Source organism: Hyperolius riggenbachi, chromosome 12 (assembly GCF_040937935.1).
Source record: "Hyperolius riggenbachi isolate aHypRig1 chromosome 12, aHypRig1.pri, whole genome shotgun sequence".
Lineage (NCBI taxonomy): Eukaryota > Metazoa > Chordata > Amphibia > Anura > Hyperoliidae > Hyperolius > Hyperolius riggenbachi.
The window spans coordinates 58,324,487-58,345,782 of NC_090657.1; the positions used below are offsets into that span (position 1 = coordinate 58,324,487).

Genomic DNA, 21,296 nt, shown 5'->3' on the forward strand with positions numbered 1-21,296 from the left:
AAATCTGCCTTTTATCAGCTCTGATAAGAATCCCAGACTGAGCATTCAACTCTAGCTTTCACAGGAATGATTTTAGCTGAGTCAGTCTTCTGTGATGTCTTTTCAAGCCCAAGCCTGACCCCTTGTGGCTCAGATTTGAGAATAAATAGCAGGAAAGCAGAGCCACAAGGGGGCAGACTTGGGATTGAAAAGACATCACAGAAGACTGACTCAGCTATAATCATGCCGGTGAAAGCTAGACTGAATGCTCAGTGGGGGATTCTTATCAGGGCTGATTGCTCTTTAAAGAGACATTGAAGCGAAAAAAATCGTGATCTAATGAAATGATTGTGTAGTACAGATAATTAGTAGAACATTAGTAGCAAAGAAAATATTCTCATTTTTTATTATTTTATTATCAGAATATATATATATATATATATATATATATATATATATATATATATATATATATATATATATATATATATATATTCTGATAATAAAAAATGAGAATATTTTCTTTGCTACTAATGTTCTACTAATGGTGACATCTTTACTGCTAGCAAGGTGCATCACTGCGGAAGGTTTATTTATTAAGTGAGCAGGTACATCACATGATCTCCCAGAGTCATCTGTTGTAGAATGCTGTGACAATTACTGGGATTCGATCACAGCAAACGGATCTTCAGGGAATCAAATTAGAAAATTGATGCGTGTATGGGCACCTTACAGTCAACCTTAAAGGACATCCGAGGTGAAAATAAACGGATGAGAAAAACAATTGTATCCATCCTCAGTCTCCAAAAAATGACTTTAGACAGTTTTATTTTATATTCAAGTCTAGTTTTTACTGTTTCATTGTCTCTGACATACTTCAATGAAAGGGTCATTGAGCAGAACTCAAATCTATGAATGAATGACCCTTTTTATCGCTTTCCTGCTCTCAGAAGCCATTTATTGACAGGAAAGTGTTTTATGGCTGTAATTACTCAGTGAGGGTTATGCTATAGTCTGACCCCGTCCGACCCAGGCGTAAACTGTCACTTACATACCTGATGTTTAACTTTTTCAGGCAGAGGAAGAAAAAAAAGGAACACAGCATAGTTATTTGTGTGCTAGGCACTGTACATACAAATGTCTATCTGATCATGTCACCTTGGTGGTCCTTTAACTGAGGGCTAAAAAAAAAAAATTCCACTTACCTGGGGCTTCCATCGCCCCCTGCAAATGTCCTGTGCCCGCACCGGTACTCTAGGATCCTCCAGTCCCCGCAGCCAGCTACTTTTGATTTTCGCCAGGCCAATGTGCCTGCACGGCCCTAGCTGCACGCGTCCTGATCGCGCTCCGATCAAGGATACACATGACCAGGGCCACGCAGTGAAAATGGAACTAGCTGGCTGCGGGGGACCGAACGATCTGGCGCGGATGTCTGCAGGGGTGCGGTGGAAGCCCCGGGTGAACTTTTTTTTTCCACCCCTGGTTAAGGTTCACTTTAACATCACGGGCAATGAATTGACTTTGTAAAATCGATATGCCCTTAAACAAGATTATGCAGCATCGGCCCAGCTCCACGTGCAAGTCACGAAGGCGTTTCTGATCAATACCAGTAAATCCTTACCATCGATGTCACTACCAGGGCAGGAGAGAATCCCATCGCCAGATAGAAGAGCAGCTCAACTACTTTATACCTGCAAGAATAAAAGAGGCCATTAACCACTCAGTCTTGAAGAACAACTTGTTTTATATACTTATTCACTGTCCGCAATAAATGGTTAGTGTACTTATACACCAGGGAGCGCTCCCGACTTGAAAAACGCTAGCATTATAATTTGATCTGAGGAAACGGACTGCGATCCCAGAAACGAGTTATCTTTCAAGTGTCTGGTTTCTATTAAAAATGGATCATTTTATTTGGGCTGCCCACCTCTTATTAGAGGTGAGCCAATTTTTTATGTTTTATCCAGTCGACATCCCCACTTCCACATATTACATCTTGGAGCGCCTCTTCCCTCCCTCTGATATTCTATACCTGTCCCCTTTGCTCGGGGTGTTGGCCATGTCTGTTGGCTCCTTGGAACCCTTACACCATTTTCCTTTTTCCTTGAGTGTGACCACATTGTTAAAGACCAAAAAACCCAAGTGAGGAAGGGCTTTCCTCACCACTGTGGTTGCCGGTCTTGCAACCTACCCTTGTGATTATTCTGCACATTTCGTTGTTGAGTGTCTCGACATACTACACTATCAGGGGCTCCTGGTGACCGAGTCATTTTTTTGTCTCCTTTGGAAGGTCCTTGTACTCCATTAGTACCATACCCTTTACTTGCATTATTGATATGAGCCCTATTTTGGAATACGGTGCCCATGCTGATAGTAAACTACTTTACATGCTCAAATGTAGACCTTAGTATTTGACTCTTAATTTGGAAAGCAGCTAAATTTAACCTTGAGCCCAAGTGGCCAGCCCACACGGGCATTACAATTGTGCGGGGGGGGGGGGTGTAGCTTCATAGGAGCCCAGTGAGCATGTTGCCAAATGCAATTACGGTCATCACAAGAGAGGCAGGGGCAGACTTACCCCATTGCTCTCTCCTCATTGTCTGCCTCCCCTCCCCTGATTGGCTGCTGTTTCTTTGTGCTCTGCCCCCACTCACATTTTCCATGCTCTCCTCTTTTTTGGGGGGACTTCCTACACACAACGCTGCACAGCTCCGTTAGCAGTATTGGCACACAATTGAATAAAGAGAAAGTACGAAGTACGAAGATCAATCGCCATCCGGCGATATGAAGGATTAACAGCAATTATCAGCCAAACCGATCCCCCAGGACAAATCGGTTAACATCAGGAGTGTCAAATTGAAATACAAAGTGGGCCGAAATTTAACACAGAGACCAAGTCACGGGCCAACCTCAAATGTCTAGTGAACACCTCCCCCTCAAAGTTCCCTGGGGTCTAGTGGCCCTGTTCCCTCCCCTATACATTACACTGGTGTTTAGTGGTCAGCCCTCCTCTATACAGTTCTATGGTGTCTAGTGGCCCCCACCCTCCCCTATACATTTCCATGCAGTCTAATCCTCACCCTCCCTTCCCTATATAGCTCTCTGGTGTCTAGTACATTCCCCCTTCCTCCCCCATATGGCTTCCCTGGTGTTCTAGGGCTTTATCAGGATTAACCGCCAATCCATTTTTGATGAGTGTACAGAGCTTTAGAATCACATGTACCCCCCCCCCCCCCCCCAAGCACTTACTTTTCATGGTACAGAAACACGTATATGGTTCCTCCTGCCGCCATTAGCCAAATAAACCACCTCATGTGAGACGCCAGAGGCCCCAATTCCCGGAGATTTAACCTGGGCAGAGAAGACATGTTCAAATGAATCATACTATGAGCAAACGTGTTCAACCCGCACACCCTTGGCGTAAGCCGAGAAGTAATCAGACGTGCACAAGCCTAAATGTTCACGGTGAATGACCACACCCTCTCTACGAATCCATCTACAATGCGACAGGGCTGACACTTCCTCAATGTTCATATACATTATGTATGCAGACACAAAGCCAACGTTTCGGGACACAAAAGTGCCTTCTTCAGGACAAACAGGTCTGTCAAGTACATGAATGGGTCTTCAATCACGACAGCCAGAAAAATCTGCCGCTCCTACATCTACAGATCAGGGGAAATGCTCTGCCTGAAATCTATTAAAAGTTTACATTGCCGCTAAGAATGATCACAAATATGCAAATTGTTCCGAGTTGATTCAAATTCTTATGCAAATATATGCAGCTTGAAAATGGACCAATCAATTTAAACCTGGGTTTAAATTGATTGGTCCATTTTCAAACTGCATACATTTGCATAATTTGGGGAACATTTGCATCTCATTGATCACCCCTAATTACCACTGCTACCGCCCCTCCCCCAGAGCTGAATCACACAGTGCATCACAAACACAGAGTGTCTACAAAACACACGGATAGCGTGCAGATCACACACAACCCTGCACAGCTCCAATACTCACCACGGTGCATAGGAGGCAGCAATGAAGAAGTAGATGACCATCCTATCACACATGTGGAAACAATGTTCTATGGTTCTGGAAGAGAGAGGGAAGACAGCTCAGGTGCACAGTTTATGTAACGAATCCACTAGCATATAAATAATGCAGGATAGTCAGGGAAAGGTGCCAATTGTCCTGCTTAATGACAATGCCCTCAGGAGGGTTTCTTCACAATATCGGGTGGCAGCAGAGAGTGATGTAGCATGTGTTTCCATTGTGTGTGAGAGGTGGAAACACTGCACAGTGTCTATGGTGTCTCACTCTGCTTTTGCTGCAAGCGACTCCTGTATTGTGTACGAGAGTCTGCGGCAACTGCTTATGCTCCTCGGCCTCGCATATAGCTCACGTCTTCTTCGGGGGACAAGCTGAGGCGGGGGTAATAAGTGGGCCCAATGCTTCACATTTAACCACTTTTTCCACCATTACAGTATATCCACGTCCTCTGTGACTTCATCTAAGCCACAAGGATGTAGATATAAGTGTTGTATCAGAAGCAGTGCAGTGCATGATTGGGCATTGCTCCTGTGCAAACCTTCGGCACCATCTGTTGCAGCACTAAGGCCTAGTGCACACCAGAGCGGTTCGGCAGCGTTTTCAGATCCGATTGCGGATGTGGAAACCCTAGGGTAATGTATTTCAATAGGCTGGTGCACACCAGAGCGGGAGGCGTTTTGCAGAAACTCATACTCCCGGGCTGCTGCAGATTTTCAATTGCGGAGGCGTTTCTGCCTCATTGTAAAGTATAGGAAAAACGCAAACCGCTCTGAAAAATGCTACATCAGAGCTGTTTGCCAGGCGTTTTTGTTACAGAAGCTGTTCAGTAACAGCTTTACTGTAACAATATCTGTAATCTGCTGTACCAAAAACCGCAGCACAAAACCGCAAAACTCTAGCAAAACGCTTCAAAATAAGAAAAAAACGCAGCTAAAAACGCTAGCGTTTTGCGGATCCGCTTGCGGTTTTTGGTGTGCACCGGGCCTAATTGGTGAAAGGGAATATAGGTTCCCTGAGCCGATAAAAATACGTTTAATGGTAAAAAATCTATCTTATTTTCACAGTTCATAGTGAAAAAAAACACACTAGCATTATTTCAGAATCAAATATCTTTTCCATAAATTGTGACAGGAACTAAATGTACGTTTTAGGATAAACTGTAGCAATAGCCAAACAAAATGTGTGTTTTTTTATCTACAGTAACACTATTTTTAACCACTTCCCAACTGAGGGGTTTTACCCCCTGACCACCAGAGCAATTTTCACCTTTCAGCGCTCCTTCCATTCATTCGTCTATAATTTTATCATTACTTATCGCAATGAAATGAACTAGATCTTGTTTTTTTCGCCACCAATTAGGCTTTCTTTAGGTGGGACATTATGCCAAGAATAATTTTATTCTAAATGTGTTTTAATGGGAAAATAGGAAAAAATGTGGGAAAAAAAATTATTTTTCAGTTTTCGGCCTTTATAGTTTTTAAATAATGCATGCTACTGTAATTAAAACCCATTAAATGTATATGCCTATTTATCCCGGTTATAAAACCGTTTAAATTATGTCCCTATCACAATGTTTGCCGCCAATATTTTAGTTGGAAATAAAGGTGCATTTTTTTCAGTTTTGCGTCCATCCCTAATTACAAGCCCATAGTTTATAAAGTAACAGTGTTATACCCTCTTGACATAAATATTTAAAAAGTTCAGTCCCTAAGGTAACTATTTATGTATTTTTTTTAAATTGTAATTTTTTTTTTTTTAAATTACAAAAAATAAATAAATTGGGGAGTGTGGGAGGTAAGGAGTTAATTTTTTGTGTAAAACAAGTTTATTTGTGTGTAAAAAATGGTTAGGGTGTAGTTTTACTATTTGGCCACAAGATGGCAACATTACCAATTTGTTTCATGCGACCTGCAAGCGTCCTTCCGGACGCTTGCAGGAAGTAGAAAGAGGCTGGGACTTTGTTATTTTTTCACAATGATCGCGCTGCTCAGCCGAGCGGCAGCAGATCATTGCGGGGCTGAGATCAACGAACAGGAATGGATTTTCCCGTTCGTTGATCTCTGGGCGAGCGGGCGGCGGCGTGTTTACTAGCGGCGGGCGGCGTGTTTATGAGCGGGAGCGCGGACAGCGGCGGGAGTGCGCAGAGTACGGATTTCTCCGTCCCTGGGGGTGAAAGGATGGAAAAAGGGGCGGAGAAATCCGTACGCGCGGGGGTAAAGTGGTTAAACTAGAATTGGTAAAACTGAGAAATAATGTGTTTTTTCTATTTTTTGCTTTTTTCCCCCCATTAAAATGCATAGAAAACAAAATTGTTTGAGGGAAAAAATGCCATACAATGAAAGCCTAGTTAGTATTGAAAAAAAAAACAATACATATTTCATTTAGGTGTCATAAGTAGGGATAACCTTATTGCTGATTAACTAGGGACATAGCCAACATGTCAAAAGTGCTCTAGTCCATAAAGGGGGAAACAAGGTCTGGATGCAAAGTGTTTAAAATCAGATGATAATGCAGCAACGAAAAGGGAAAGGAAGCTGTAAAAGTAGCTATAATGCTACTTACACACCAGGACGTTGCGTTTAGGGGACGCTATAGGGCACACAACGTGCCCCTAACGCAACGCCTGTTGGTGTTGGAGCAGGACGCTACCAAGAGCCGCGATACAAGCAGCTCTTGGTGCGCCTGCTCTGTCGGAGGCGCTGCGGAGACCACGTGAGCGGAGCTCTCCGCATCACGTGGTCCCGTCAGACAATCAGCGGCCTCTCCGAAGAGTAAACACTGCAAGTGCAGTGAATGTCAAGTAGCCATGTGCCTGGCTACGTAGCGGCCTCTACCCGCCTCCTCTCCGCCCCTAAAATTAAAAAAAAAAAAAACACCCGCACTGAGCACGTGCAAACAGTCTAACGCAGCTTAACCGCGTATAAAGTACAGCATGCAGTACGTTGTCTTGACGTGAAGCGTTACTATGTAACGCAACGTGGGCACTGTGAACAGCCCATTGATTTTTCATTGCTGTGCGGTGGGGGTGCGTTACAGGCTGCTCTAACGTGCGCCTGTAACGTCCCACTGTGAAAGCAGCCTAAGTCTGTCAACATTTGTACCGGGCTTGATATTTGTAGTCACATCAAACATACCTGTTTATTCATGCAATAGTACAATCAGCCAATTGTATAGGAGCAGCGCATTGTGTTAAATCGTGCAGATACGAGCCGTAGGTTTCACTTAAAGCGGACCCGAACTCTTGCACAGCGTACAATGAAAAATCTTTATACCATAAATAGTAGTTGAAGAAATGTGTGGCTCTGTGTTCTGTGTTTGTATAGCCAGATCAAAGTGTCTAATTAGAGTAGGTTCACACTGGTTTTAAAAACGTATCCGTGGCTCCAGTTTTTGGCCCGGATCAAAAACCAGAGCCACGGATACCAATGTTAAAAATAACGTCCATCTTCACTAAAATTAAAAAAAATAAAAATAAAAAAAAACGGATCCGTGGCCGTTCCGGCAGATCAGTGGCCGTTCCGGGAGATCCGTTTTGAAAACCTGAACGGACGGTCCGGATTAGCAGGATTTTCACAGACCCTGGAAACACGGAGGGGTAGTGAAAATCAATAGAAAAATGGATCCCCCTATACACAGACAGCTTTGGACACAGAAACAGATCCATATTCTGTGTAACAGCCTGTAACAGCCACTGCATTTCCACGGACTGGAAACGTATGCTGCAAATATATTAAAAAGAGGAAAAACGGAGAGAACTTTTTTTTTTTTTTTTACCAAATTGGATCAGTTTGAAACGGATCCGATCTGCAATGGACAAGTGTGGACCTAGCCTTAGTCCTCATTAGCAGCTGTGAATAGACTGCAGGAGAACGCTGCCAATGCAACTCTCCCCATATAAAGTAAACAACTCAGGCTTAACCATTTGAATACTCCCTGCAAAAGTAAATCTTCATTTTTTTAAGTTGTAATTATTTTTTCCCCATAATGGTTATCATGCTGTGGCTAACCTTTTAGAGCAGAGAGGAAGTTCTAAATTTGGTGCCACTTCAATGCTCTACCTCACCCTCTCAGGGTTTACATTGGAACTATAGCATTACTTACACAATTTTCGGTATTTGATGCATGTAATGGAGATAAATCACCTTTGGAAATGTCAGTCACATGACCCAGGAGATTAACTCTTTGTGGCCAGCACCGCAGCTTCTGCACATTCTGAATGTGCTGAGCTGCCGTGCTGCCCATAAAGAGATAACATCTTCAGAGGGAGGTGTTTGGGACAGCTTAGGTTTTCTGAACTCACAGGGAAATACTGGCTGGTGTCCCTTACCAGCTTCTCCCATACTTATTCATATAAGTGATCATGAGATGGGGGAGCAGTCTGTAGTGTTCAGTAGAACTGCAATGTCATCTCAATAGAAAACAAAACTACAGGAGGCAGTCAGCCAGGTGTTGTTAACATACTTATTGCAAAAAGTATACAGATGTGCAACCGACTAAACCAGGTGTCAAAACTCAAGCACATACGTGGCCAATTGCAATACAGCTGACTTCCTCTACTTTCTGGATGGAGCTGGTGGGCGGGTCAATTGGGTGAGACCATGTGACACCCGAAGATGGAAGAGCATTATATGACAAACTATCCTTCCCAGTAGGATGAAACCATGGAGATGCCATGTGTTCTGTATGTGAGGAGGCGGGACTTATCGTTCACAGGAAGTAGGTAGTGATGAACTGACCACAACTAGGAAACTAGTCAGACTCTAGAGAGTGTGGCTTTAAGGCTACGTACCGGAGGTGACTCTTCTTCCACGTGACTATGTGAAATACAGTCGACACTATAAAAAGGGCGCACAGGCCCATTCCATAAATCCAGGCCGTTATCCGTTCCCATCGGTCATCTGACATGCGATGTAGAAGAGCACTTCCGATTATAGATGGAACAATGAGGAACTGCGGCAAAAAAAAAAAAAAGAAAAAAGAGAACACGCAACGTTTAATCATAGCTATCAACCAGAATTATTTTACAAACACTTCGGGCTTGATTCACTGAAGCCCCACACACATGCTCAACAGAGGTCTTTTATGCAGCACAATTGAACAACTTTTGTTGTGTAACAAGTTAAAACAGCTAAAAAAAATAAAAAAGTATTTTGTTTTTGTTCAAAAAGCTGATAAGACTGATAAGAAGTCAAGCCAACTGTTGCATTGACTTCATATCAGCTTTTTGAACAATAGCAAAATACTTTTTTTTTCAGCTGTTTCAACTTGCTTCACAACAAAAGTTGCTCAACAATTGTGCTGCATATAAGACCGCTGTTGAGCGGGTGTATGAGGCTTATATCAGAGAACACGCCTTATCAAAGTTAACACGCCTTATCAGAGCAGCATAGCAAATGTATGCCTGGTAATTGGCAATGATGAGAGCTCCACTGGTCCTGCCCTGATCCCCTGCGGGGTTGTAGCGCTCGCTATGCTACTCTGATAAGTTGTGTTAACTTTAGATAAATAGCATGCCTTATTAGAGATCACATGCCTTATCAAAGTAGTGGTCCTCAAACTAAGGCCAGCGGGCCGAATGTGGCCCCCTGAGGCTTTTTTACTGCCCCCCCCCCCCCCGCCACACACACAAAATGTATTACTTACAGATGTGGTCAGCTACATCTGTAAATATTGGTGGTCTGCATATAGAATAGCAGTGCTGGCACCACCCATCCACACGGAAGCCAGAAAGCAGTAATTCAGTAATTTCCAATCAAAGTCCACATCAGGTGACACTGCTGTCCAATTGGACTGCAGGTTGTCACCTGGGTATGCTTCACTGTCTGGCCCGCAAAGACTTCTACATCATTTTATGTATACTCCGGCCCCCCAGCAGTCTGAAGTATTTTGACCCGGCCCTCAACCAAAAACGTTTGTGGACCCCTGGTCTAAAGGTACATACACACGTTGGATTTTTCCAAACAACCGCTCGTTTGGACGTGAAATCGGGCGTGTGTACGGTCAGTCTTCAGCTGATAAGACTGGATTTGAACGATCCGCCAAGTGGATCTGTCAAAACCAGTCTTATCAGCTGAACGACCGACCTTACACACGCCCGATTTGACGTCCTAACGTCATAACAATCAGTTGTTGGAAAAATCCGACGTGTGAGCGAGCCTTAAGTGAATCAAGCCCTTCAGCTCACTACCAGCAGGTTATTATTGCGGCCTTTGTCTTTCTCTCTCACCATTTTGCGACTTGGATTTTTTTTGTTCATTTCATAGCTTGCACTCTGTTATACATTTTAGTCATCATGTTACATCTATCATTGTAACCACCAGTTCTGTATTTTGTACCAGTGTCCATGTTTGATGTATATCATTGTCTGTATCATTATGTACCCCTTGTTTGTTTTCAGACTTTGTACAGCGCCATGGAATATGCTGGCGCTTTATAAATCAGTAATAATAATGGGATTTTTTTGCTTTCTGTGGCCAGAGTAAACAGGAAGTAAAAGAAACTTCAACAGAGACACAAAAAGCAGTAAAAATCGGGGGTAAGTTCCAGCCACTTCTCTTCGATCAATCTAACAAGGTATATTTATGGCTGAATTCCTACTAAAGTAACTGTCACTTCCTATTGACAGTGTCCATACAGGAAGTGGTCAGAGATTGACAAGCCACAAAAATGAAGACAGATGTTCTGAACCATCTCTTCTCTATCCATGATAAAAAGTGCGTTAGCAGGAGCTTCAATACAGCTCTCACTAGCAAAAACCTTTTAGGCTAGGTCCACACCTGTCAGTTGCAGTTTGGATCTGTTTCAAACGGATCAGTTTTTGTAATAACTTTTTTCCCTCTCCGTTTTGAGAGAAAATGGCCTTTTTGCAGCCTACGTTTCCAGTCCGTGGAAACGTATCCCCAGCCCTGGCCGTGGGTGGGGCGCCATGCTGGAGCGGGTAGCAGGCAAGAAGGGGGGCAGCAGTGGGCTGACCCCCCTCCCTCACCTGGGTCCCCTCTTCCCCGCTCACCCTCCAGCTAGTTTCATTAATTTAAATCATTCAAAATCAATGTATAAAGCAAGCGGCGAACTTACTGCTTTGCATTCCACCGCTCGCCGTCACTTCTTGCAATGCCGCCCTCTGTACTTAATTGGGCGGCATTGCAGGATGTGACGGCGAGTAGTGGAACGCAAGGAAGTGAGTAAGTTCCCCGCTCGCCTTATACATTGATTTTAAATTTGTATATAAGTTAATGAAACTAGCTGGAGGGGGGAGAGGGGACCCAGGAGAGGGAGGGGGGGCGACCCCCTCCCCGCCGCCCCCCTTCCTGCCTGCTACCCCCTCCAGCATTCAGCCCCCTCCCCACCCACAGACAGGGCTGGGACACAGAAAACGTATCAGTTTCTGTGTCCAAAGCTGCCTGTGTAGCCCTTTGTAGTGATGGGTCAGCAGACTGTCCGACGCCGACCACTCTGCTCCCTGCCGCTGTCCCGGTCTCGCTGCGGACCATGAGGCAATGATAACCGTGGCGGCTCGCGCAGTAAGGCCGACCCCGTGGTCAGCCTCTGCACCGTGCAGCGAGACCGGGACAGCCTGATAACTCCTTTAAACTTTTTAGAGTGATTGCATTCGCGAAATGCACGGCCAAATCACGATTGCTTCAGTAATCTTGGTAAAATCATAGACTTCTATGAAGATGAAAATCGCCAGCACCTAAAAGATTAGCCAGAGCATGATAACCTTTGTAGCGCATATTTTTTTTCATAGTTCATGGAATCTTAAAAAGTTTAACTTGGTACTGAAAGGGTTAAGCCTCAGTGTTTACTGTATGGAGGAGTGCCTCAGCAGAACTCTCCAGCAGTCTATTCACAGTTGCTGATAAGAACTAAGTAGACAGATTGATCTGCCTAAACAAATACAGGACTCAGAGAAGTGAATTTCTTCAGCACCTATATGTGGAAATAAAGACTTTTTGTTTTGCTTTTTGCTGTGAAAGAGTTTGGGTCTACTTTAAGAATCAAGTGTGTGATTATCGCCGCAGAGACCACATAATATTTATTGTGTACCCTGAGCCCCCTCCGCACATGAAGATAAACAGGATGAGGCCACGTGCCGCACCACCTGGATTCGTGGAACATGGAGAAAGAGAAAATATTTGCTCAGAGGAGGCAGGGAGTACATGGGACTGAACTCTGGACTGTCAGAGCTCACAGGGATGTAATCCAATAGATAATACAAGCGATAATCACCAATAATATCAGCAGTGGGAACAGTCATACGAGGGCAACGTAGGGACGCAGCAGTGTAACTGCACAATATTGCTTTATGAAGCAGTGTTACTGTCCCCTGCAATGAGCAAGTCCCAGCCTTGTATTTTTATCAGTTTGTATTTCATATTTAGTCGTACAGTGTCATTGCTTTCTAAGGTTTTTCAACAGGCTTGTTGGCTTTGATCCCATCTGATACAGCCAGTAAGGAGCACCTAATTGCACGCAGCGTGAATCTGGCCAGAGAGACTGCCTTCCGACTTTGACTGGCCCAGTTCCAAGCTGCAGACCATTTGCATGCCAGCCCGGATTACTTAGATCTTGACCATGTCCGGTCTCCTTTGGTAGGGTTCACCTGGGGTCGCCTTGGGTTCACTTTAAACTCCCTGGTGGTATCCCCCAAGTCAGGCTCATGGTGGAAAAAAAGAAGCCAGGAGCAGTAATCCCGAGCCTGACTCGGGATAGCCGCCGGGAGGCCTATGCAGAGCCTGAGGTGCAGCAGGCATTTCAACTCACCGCCCCTGGGATCCAGACGCCGGACGGCATTCTTCTTCCGATCCTTGGAGGTTCTGGATCCCTCAGGTGAGCTCACTGCTTTACATTATGACTACAGACTGCAATCTCACTACATGGTTACAGCGCCACCTAAAGAATGGAGGGAGAATTGCACCGCTGGGAGGTAAGTGCAGGGGTTGCTGCAGATCTCTCTGCGTTAAGATTTTTTTCTGCTTTTAAGGTCTAAAAGAATGTGGAAAAACTTATACCGCTTTTAAACCCTAAAATCCAGAAATAATCATGCCACCAGGGAGGTTAAGGGGAACCTATAGTGAGAGGGATAAGGAGGCTGCCACATTGATTTCCATTTAAGCAATACCAGTTGCCTGGCAGTCCTGCTGATCTTTCTCTGCAGTAGTGTCTGAATTACACACCTGAAACAAGCATGCGGCTAATGCAGTCAGACTTTAGCCAGAAACACCTCAATCAGGAAATAGCCAGAATACTCACCTGCAAGCGGGCGTGTCCGGTCCAGTGGCGGCAGAACACTCAAATGAAATCATACTGGCGAGTTAAAAGGAACCCAAGGTGATTGACATATAGAGGCTGCCATATTTATTTCCTTTTAAACAATACCAGTTGCCTGGCAGTGCTGCTGATCTTTCGGATCAGTAGTGTCTGAATCACCCACCTGAAACAAGCATGCATCTAATCCTATCAGAAACATCTGATCTGCATGCTTGTTCAGGGTCCAAGACTAAATGTATTAGAGAAGCAAAGGATCAGCAGGACAACCAGGTAACTAGCATTGTTTAAAAGGAAATAAATATGTCGGCCTCCATATGCCTTTCGCATCAGGTGTGCTTTAAAGCGGGATTGTCACCATAAAAATCTAATTTTAACAGCTGGTCTGAGTGTATTAAGTGATAAAGATGCTAATCATGCATTCAAAACATGTTTCTGCTGTTATGGTTTGAAGTTATCACATACCTTAGGAGCACTGGCCCTTTAACTGCCATTGCCAAACCGTTGCATGCTGGGGGATCTTTTTATGTACAATATATTGCTCCTCTTCCATTTATTTCCCCCCTCCTTCTAATGACGTAAGACAGTGCACTTCCTAGTATAGACCTCAATGGGAGAAGCCACTCCATAGTGTGCCGTGCTAATGTCGCTCCTCCCCACCCCATAGTAACCGATGCTCAGCAGAGTGAGGCGTCTGTACAGTACTCGAGCTTCAGAACAGTCAACTGAGGGATCGAAACACAATCCCCTCAGGCCACGGCAACCATTTACGAAAAAAAGCATCACTAAAGTAGACAATAACAGGACAGAGTCAGACGTTTCTGTGTGGATATTCACACTGTAATCTGCAGCAGCGGTAGACAAAGCCAGCAGTTGGCCCCTGTGCAGAATAAATGGAGCCCTGTGTGAGTGGGTGTGGTCATAACAGGTCATGGGTGGATCCAAAAATTGACAAGAACATAACATGGAGGGAAAGACAACCACATAAAGGGAGAGTGTCACAGGAAGAGAGAGTTGCAGCGTCTGGATGGGCTGGGCCCTGGTGCATACATGCACCTAGAGGACTGCTGAGCGGATCAGATAGCTGCAAAAAAACGCCGCTTCTGTGAGCCGCTTTCACTTTCATGACCTCTGGGCTGTCAATGAGACTGTCTCTCATTGACAGCGTGCAGAAAGGTGAGGGAGTGGCAGGGGGCGTGGCCAGGATGAGAGCTGCCCAACGGCAGCTCTGGAGACCCTGCAGGAATGCCCCTGGCAGGAATCCCTCTCCCCTGCGTTTACCTCCGAGATTGGCGACAAATAACCTCACCAATCTCGGGGAGCTGTAGCGCAGTGGTGGGGGGGAGCAGAGATCGTCGGTCGGGGGACACAGAGGCGCGTCATGAGGCAGAGAACATTCCTCGGTGTCCCATCTGCGCCCCCCCCCAAGAACCACCTAAGGTTCTCTTTAATGGGGGCCCAAAGTAGTATCTTCACTCCCCCTTGATAGTCTTTATGGTAAGCGGAAGTGAGTGGGGTCAAAATGTTGCCTTGTGGATAATCCTGTTCTGGTGCAGTGAGAGGACAGGGGGCCCCTGTGCACTGACCTATGTCCGCCTCTGATCTGCAGATACGGTTAGGCGATGTTGGTCGTGGAATAGTTTGTGCGAGAGTTACAGAACTGGTTGTGAGGTCTATGGATACCCCCACAGCTCTGATACGCAGCCAATTAATCATCAGTAGTTTACATTCCGAGGCACAAATAACAGCGGCTGTTTAGATGACTCATGGCTGCTTCATCCCACCTGCAGGGCATCGCGGATTACTCATCATCAGAAGAGGTTTTATTCGTGAAGAGGCAGAACAGACATCAAACAAAAAAATGGGAGCTTCCTGTCTGACAAACCAATCGAGTTATGTTAATGTGAACTGTGAGTTAGGCATTCCTATGCTGCGCTAACTGCAAGTTATAGTGCCAGCGTATTGCATGGTGCTGTACAGCTATTTCACAGACAGGTTCCATAGACAAACAAGGGCATAAAGGAAGAAAGTGCAGCTGTACAGCACATCCTGTACTAAGTACACAAGAACAGGACAGTCAGCCAATACAACAATAGCAGCAGAAAGGGCTCTGCTTAGGATGGATTAAAGGAAACCTGAGACGTTATAATACAAAGATTCAATACTTACCTGAGGCCTCCTCCAGCCCCACAAGCATGACCGAGCACCTCGCCGTCCTCCCGCTGTCTGCCGTTTAGCCGCAATCAGTCCCGGTAACTGGTTCAGTCGCGTCACTTGGGGTCTTTTGAGCATGTGCAGACTGCTGACGCTACTGAGCCAGTTACCGGGGCTGATTGCGGGAGGACGGCGAGGGACTCATGCTTATGGGGCTGGAGGAAGCCCCGGGTAAATATCAAATCTTTGTATTATAAAGGACAACTGTCAAAGTTAACTAAAAATTCTAAATGCCACAGATATTTGCAGTGATTACTAGCAAACAGCAATACAAAGGCTCCCCCGCCCTATTTTTGTATGTGAAGAAAATATGACACTTGCAGAGAACAGTTCACTATGGGCATTACTATGGAGGACTGTGTGCAGAACATCCAGCATACAGAAGCAATCTTCAATGGCTGTAATCCCGTGAGTAAAATGTGTTCAGAATGATAGAAAGCTGAAATATAGCTTTGAATAGTCAGTATGTAACCAATCAGCTGCAGCTCTGTGTGTTCCTGTCTCTCTCTCTCTCTCTCTCTGCCTCATGCAGTGCAAACAGAGTTTACAGCCAGGAAGAGCTAATTCTGAATGGGGGTGAGGAAGCATACAAGTAAGGAAAAAGTAGAGTCCTTCTCTTCGGATCATTTTCTCTATCTAAAAAAAAAAATCCCTCAGCTGTTCTTATATATGTGAAAAGCGTGTGTGTAGTGTGGTGTGTGTGTGATTCCTCTGTGAATAGTGACAGAAAAGTGGAACCTATCTACATGGTACAGCTCTAGCCCTGACGCTGACAAACTGCTACAAAAGCTTATAAACAAAGCATTTTTTCACACAGCCTGTGCTGAGAGACCTCAGAAAAACTTTCTACTGTTGCTGGCTAAAAGCTATAGGTATGCGAGTTTAACAGAAGGCCAGTTTGATAGTTGGTGACCATGCGTCTCTCAACTTGGTGGCTGATTGCCCATCCGATTCGATTACTGAATCGGATGAAAATCTGTGCTGCCAAGGGCCGAAATCGGTTGCATATATCGATCAGACATGCTGCAAGATGTGGGGCCACTGTGGTCGATCGGGTGCACGGTGGTAATTGCGAGCGATATCGGGATGAATGATGAAGGAGACAAAACCCCCTAGTGTGTAACTGTGCCCCCCCTCTTCGATTGGGGTATACATGCCGCTGTATAGCACGTGTGACATCACACACGTCACGCTGGTGGCGTGTATACTGCTAACAAAAGTGGGGAATTCTGAAGTCGGATGGGCACTGCGCGGTGGGTGACACAGGACAGTGTATAAATTTGCCCGTGTGTGCATTTATACATAACCTAAGGCGGACTCGGCCAATTCCCAAGAGATGTCTATTGTACAGCGCCACAGAAGATGCTGGCGCTCTATAAATCAAAAATAATAATCGTGAATCGGCCTGCAGCGTATTTAATCAGAAAGAGATTTGTCTCTTTGTCGAAACTGCCCATCATCGCTAGGTGTATGGGCATCTCAAGGTCTGCCGACCGGTTGTTGGTCATTTGTGACAACTTCTATCTAGCGTGCGTATGACGCTTTGGTGCCCTTGATGAAAGTGGGGAAGGGAGGGGGTTACATCTACCAAAGCATTTGATCCGCCCAGATGTGATAAAGGATCTCATATGTTTTAGAAGTGGACTCATCCTTTCCATCAGGACAAAGGGCGTTTGAGAAAGTGAATACCTGCTGACCGCGCAGCGGTATTAAACAGGTCTTATTGTATTAATCTCTGTGTGGAAGCCAGCCTCGGCCTGCGCCACATGTCCCCTCCGTGACCCTCCCGCTGTCGCATCACATAAGGGCCGATCTTTCATCTGTTGGCTCTAGTTAGGATGACGGCAGATCTGCGCTATTCCTCTCTGTCAGCTGGATGCAGTTTTACAAGTGAGCCAACGCAATCTGCATTCGTTTCAATGAGCTCTTTGCTGTCAAGTGGCCATCAAGGGCCGTCGTACCAGGAATAGAGCACTGTACAGACTATTAGCAATGCTAATTTTCCCCATGACCAAAAAAAAAAAAAAAAAAAAAAAAGCCTCCGCCCCTCCAAATCGTGTGATTATGCTGAAAAGTTGCCTGCCAAGATGCATGCTGGGAGATTTACATCAGCAGAGGCTCTGGGAACTCCTAATTCGTTTCGGTTTATAATTCTTGCAACAGTAGAAAATAACCATTTCCTTAAAGTGGACCTGAACTCTTGCACAGAACAGAAGGAAAACAGAGAAAAATGCACCCTGTATGTATTTAGAGAGTTTAGCCTGTCTAATCCCCCCTCATCTGTGACTAATCAGAAATCGTAATTTGATCTCTCAGCTGTGTCAGCTGGCTGCCTCGGCACTAACAGCTAATTCGTAAATACAGGATGGTAACCCTATGTCTGCTTCCATAAAAGTAGGAAGTAGACACACTGCAGATTTATTGTAGAATTTGTATCAGCTGTAACAAAAAATGTTTTTTTTAAAAGGTTATTATGCTATTGCTTATCTTTTACAGCAGAGAGACGTTCTGAGTTCAGTTCCGCTTTAAAGTAAAACGTGAGGGGGAAAAAAGGGTTAAAAGACATACTACCATCCACTATGTATAAGCTCTTCTGACACCTCCAGGCTTCTTAACCACTTGAGGACCGTGGTGTTAAAGGAAGACGAATTATATCATTCCCCTCCATCCATGGCGGCCTGGGTCAGGAATAGTAATTAAAACGGCCTGGACTTGAGCAGAAGCAGGAGCAGCCATATACCGCTGTGTCCTGCGACCAAGTCTACTGGCGCCGATTTCAAATGTACTCCATGTACAGTGCCTAGCACACAAATAACTATGCCGTGTTCCTTTTTTGCTTTCTCTGCCTGAAAGAGTTAAATATCAGGTATGTAAGTGGCTGACTCAGTCCTGACTCAGACAGGAAGTGACTACAGTGTGACCCTCACTGATAAGAAATTTCAACTATAAGAACACTTTCCTAGCAGAAAATGGCTTCTGAGAGCAAGAAAGAGATAAACAAATGGAATTTCTTATTAGTGAGGGTCACACTGTAGTCACTTCCTGTCTGAGTCAGGACTGAGTCAGCCACTTATATACAGGTAGTCCCCGGGTTACGAACGCCCGACTTACGACCGACCCGCCAATACGAACGCCGCGACCATAGCTCTGCCCCGTCGCATGACATCACGCCCGCCGGGGACTACCTGTTCTGCCCCGTTTAAATGCAGAGTTTTGCAGCGTAAGGTAAATAGAGGCCATCTCACCTGATCCTCGGCAGTAGAAGGTCCCCTCGTGGTGCCCGGAAGCTGCGCAGCCCGTCCTCTCGCTCCATCCACTGTTCCTCGGCGGCTCCTGACTTCACATGCGGCGCACAATGACGCAATTAGGAAGCGCCGCCACTAGGGGGCTCTTCCTGATTGCGTCATTATACTGTGGCTGTGTCACGCGGAAAAGCCGTGTGACACAGCCACAGTACAGCCTAATTAGATGGCGGTCTAACAGTCTCCGAGCGGCGATCGCCGATGGGACACTGAAGGCGGAGGCTCCACCTTCCAAGCGGAGATGCACACGCATCGGCGCATGTGCGATCTCCTGCAAGCCCCATAGAGGGCCGTTCACGCCAATCGGTGTGGAGCAGTCCTGGGGCTCCAGCCACGTTCATGTGAACTGGCATGGAGCGGTCGGCAAATAGTTAAAGGACACCTGAAGTGAGAGGGATATGGAGGCTGCCATAGTTATTTCATTTAAAGCAATACCAGATGCCTGGTTATCCTGTTGATCCTCTGCCTCTAATACATTTAGCCCTAGACCCTGAACAAGCATGCAGCAGATCAGGTGTTCCTGACATTCTTGTCAGATCTGATAAGATTATAGCTGCATGCTAGATTCTGGTGTGATTCAGACACTATTGCAGCCAAATAGATCAGCAGGGCAGCCAGGCAACTGGTATTGTTTAATAGGAAGTAAATATGGCAGCCTCCAAATTATTCTGATTTCAGTTGTCCTTGAAAGTTAACTTAAGGGGGGAAAAAGATTAAAGGAATACTGTAGGGCAGTTGGGGAAAAGGGAGTTGAACTTACCCAGGGCTTCTAATGGTCCCCCGCAGACATCCTGTGCCCGCGCAGCCACTCACCAATGCTCCGGCCCCGCCTCCAGTTCACTTCTGGAATTTCCGACTTTAAAGTCTGAAATTCCAGAAGTGAACTGGAGGCGGGGCCGGAGCATCGGTGAGTGGCTGCGCGGGCACAGGATGTCTGAAGGGGACCATTAGAAGCCCTGGGTAAGTTCAACTCATTTTCCCCCCAACTGACCTACAGTATACCTCTAACAGACATACGTGCCTCGAGTACGTAACTGACGCCTCACTGCGTCCAGCCTCCCCTCCATCTTGCAGCTGTAGCCTTCATGGGGATGCCCAGGGCGCATGCACAGTCCATCTGCACGCACTCCTGCACAGCTGTGCACAGCAGCCATCACCAGGAGCGTCCTGGGCATGCGCAGTTCTGACTATATTCCAACTGTGCATTCCCAGGATGCTCTTGGCCATGGCTGCAGTGCACAGCCGTGTTGGAGGACATCACATGAAGGCGCACGGACTGGACTTGACAGGTCCCAGTCGAAGATACAAATAGGGGAAGTGAGAGGGATAATGGAGGCTGCCATATTTATTTCCTTTTAAACAATACCAGTTGCCTGGCTGTATTGCGGATCCTCCGCCTCCAATATTTTTAGCCACAGCCCCTGAACAAGCATGTAGATCAGGTGCTCTGACTCAAGTCTGACTGGATTAGCTGCATGCTTGTTTCTGGCGTTATTCAGACACTACTGCAGCCAAATAGATCAGCAGGGCTTCCAGGCAACTGGTATTATTTTAAATGGAAAAAATATAGCAGCCTCCACATGTTTGACTGGATTAGCCGCATGCTTGTTTCAGGTGTGTGTGATTCAGATTCTGCTGATGGTTGCCAGACAACTGGTATTTTTTTTTTAAAGGAAATACATATTTAATGCATGCATTAAGAAGATCCCTCTGTTGCATCAAAGTGTCAACCAACCCTGTCCTGCAGCAAGTGTGCCTAATCCTCAGTGAATCCATCTTCATTAAAGCACAGCTGTGTCACAAATAATTTCAATGTATGGCGATATAATGAGGTGGTGACAGTTCTCAGTCTCCATTTTTGCGGCCCGTAAATGTAATAATCGATGGTTCTAAAGTAAAACTGTCTGTAAGCCGTGCCCGCCCCTTACTGGCTTACTAAACTGCTCTGGCCCGCCCTTTACTGTCTCCCTAAACTGCTCTGATTGACCAACTGTGTCCCCTTCCATGCTTTGTGTCCTCTCTACTTCTGCCCCCTCCATTCCTCCCCTCTGTCCCCCGCTAACACTGCCCCATCACGTCTGTGTCCTACTCCATTTCCTATGTCCTCTGTGCTTCTGCCCCCTCCATTCCTCCCCTCTGTCCCCCGCTAACAGTGCCCCATCACTTCTGTGTCCTATGCCATTTCCTATGTCCTCTGTGCTTCTGCCCCCTCCATTTTTCTCTGTCCCCATCTAACACTGTCCCATCACGACTGTGTCCCCTCCGCTTTCCATCTCTGTCCCCCTACACTTGTGTCTGTCCTTCCTCTGATAACACAGCATCGTCACCTCAGTGTCCCCGCTCCGTATTCCCACTACTCGTCACCTCTGTGTCCCCCTCCGCTCTCCCTATCCCCACCACTCGTCACCTGTGTCCCCCTACGCTTTCCATCTCTGTCCCCCTACACTTGTGTCTGCCCCCCTCTGATAACAGAATTGTCAC

At 45.8% G+C, this 21,296-nt stretch overlaps 1 protein-coding gene across 3 annotated transcripts in view; it reads right to left on the reverse strand.

Moving 5' to 3' along the window:
* MMD (monocyte to macrophage differentiation associated) overlaps window positions 1–21,296 on the reverse strand; it is a 190,236-nt gene that overhangs the window by 10,896 nt on the left and 158,044 nt on the right. For all 3 annotated transcript variants that reach the window (XM_068263061.1, XM_068263060.1, XM_068263062.1), the window contains exons 3-6: window positions 8,822–8,982; window positions 4,000–4,074; window positions 3,229–3,330; window positions 1,601–1,670 (exon numbers count right to left, since the gene is read on the reverse strand). In XM_068263061.1, coding sequence (XP_068119162.1) covers window positions 1,601–1,670; window positions 3,229–3,330; window positions 4,000–4,074; window positions 8,822–8,982 — 408 coding nt within the window. The remainder of the gene's footprint in view (window positions 1–1,600; window positions 1,671–3,228; window positions 3,331–3,999; window positions 4,075–8,821; window positions 8,983–21,296) is intronic.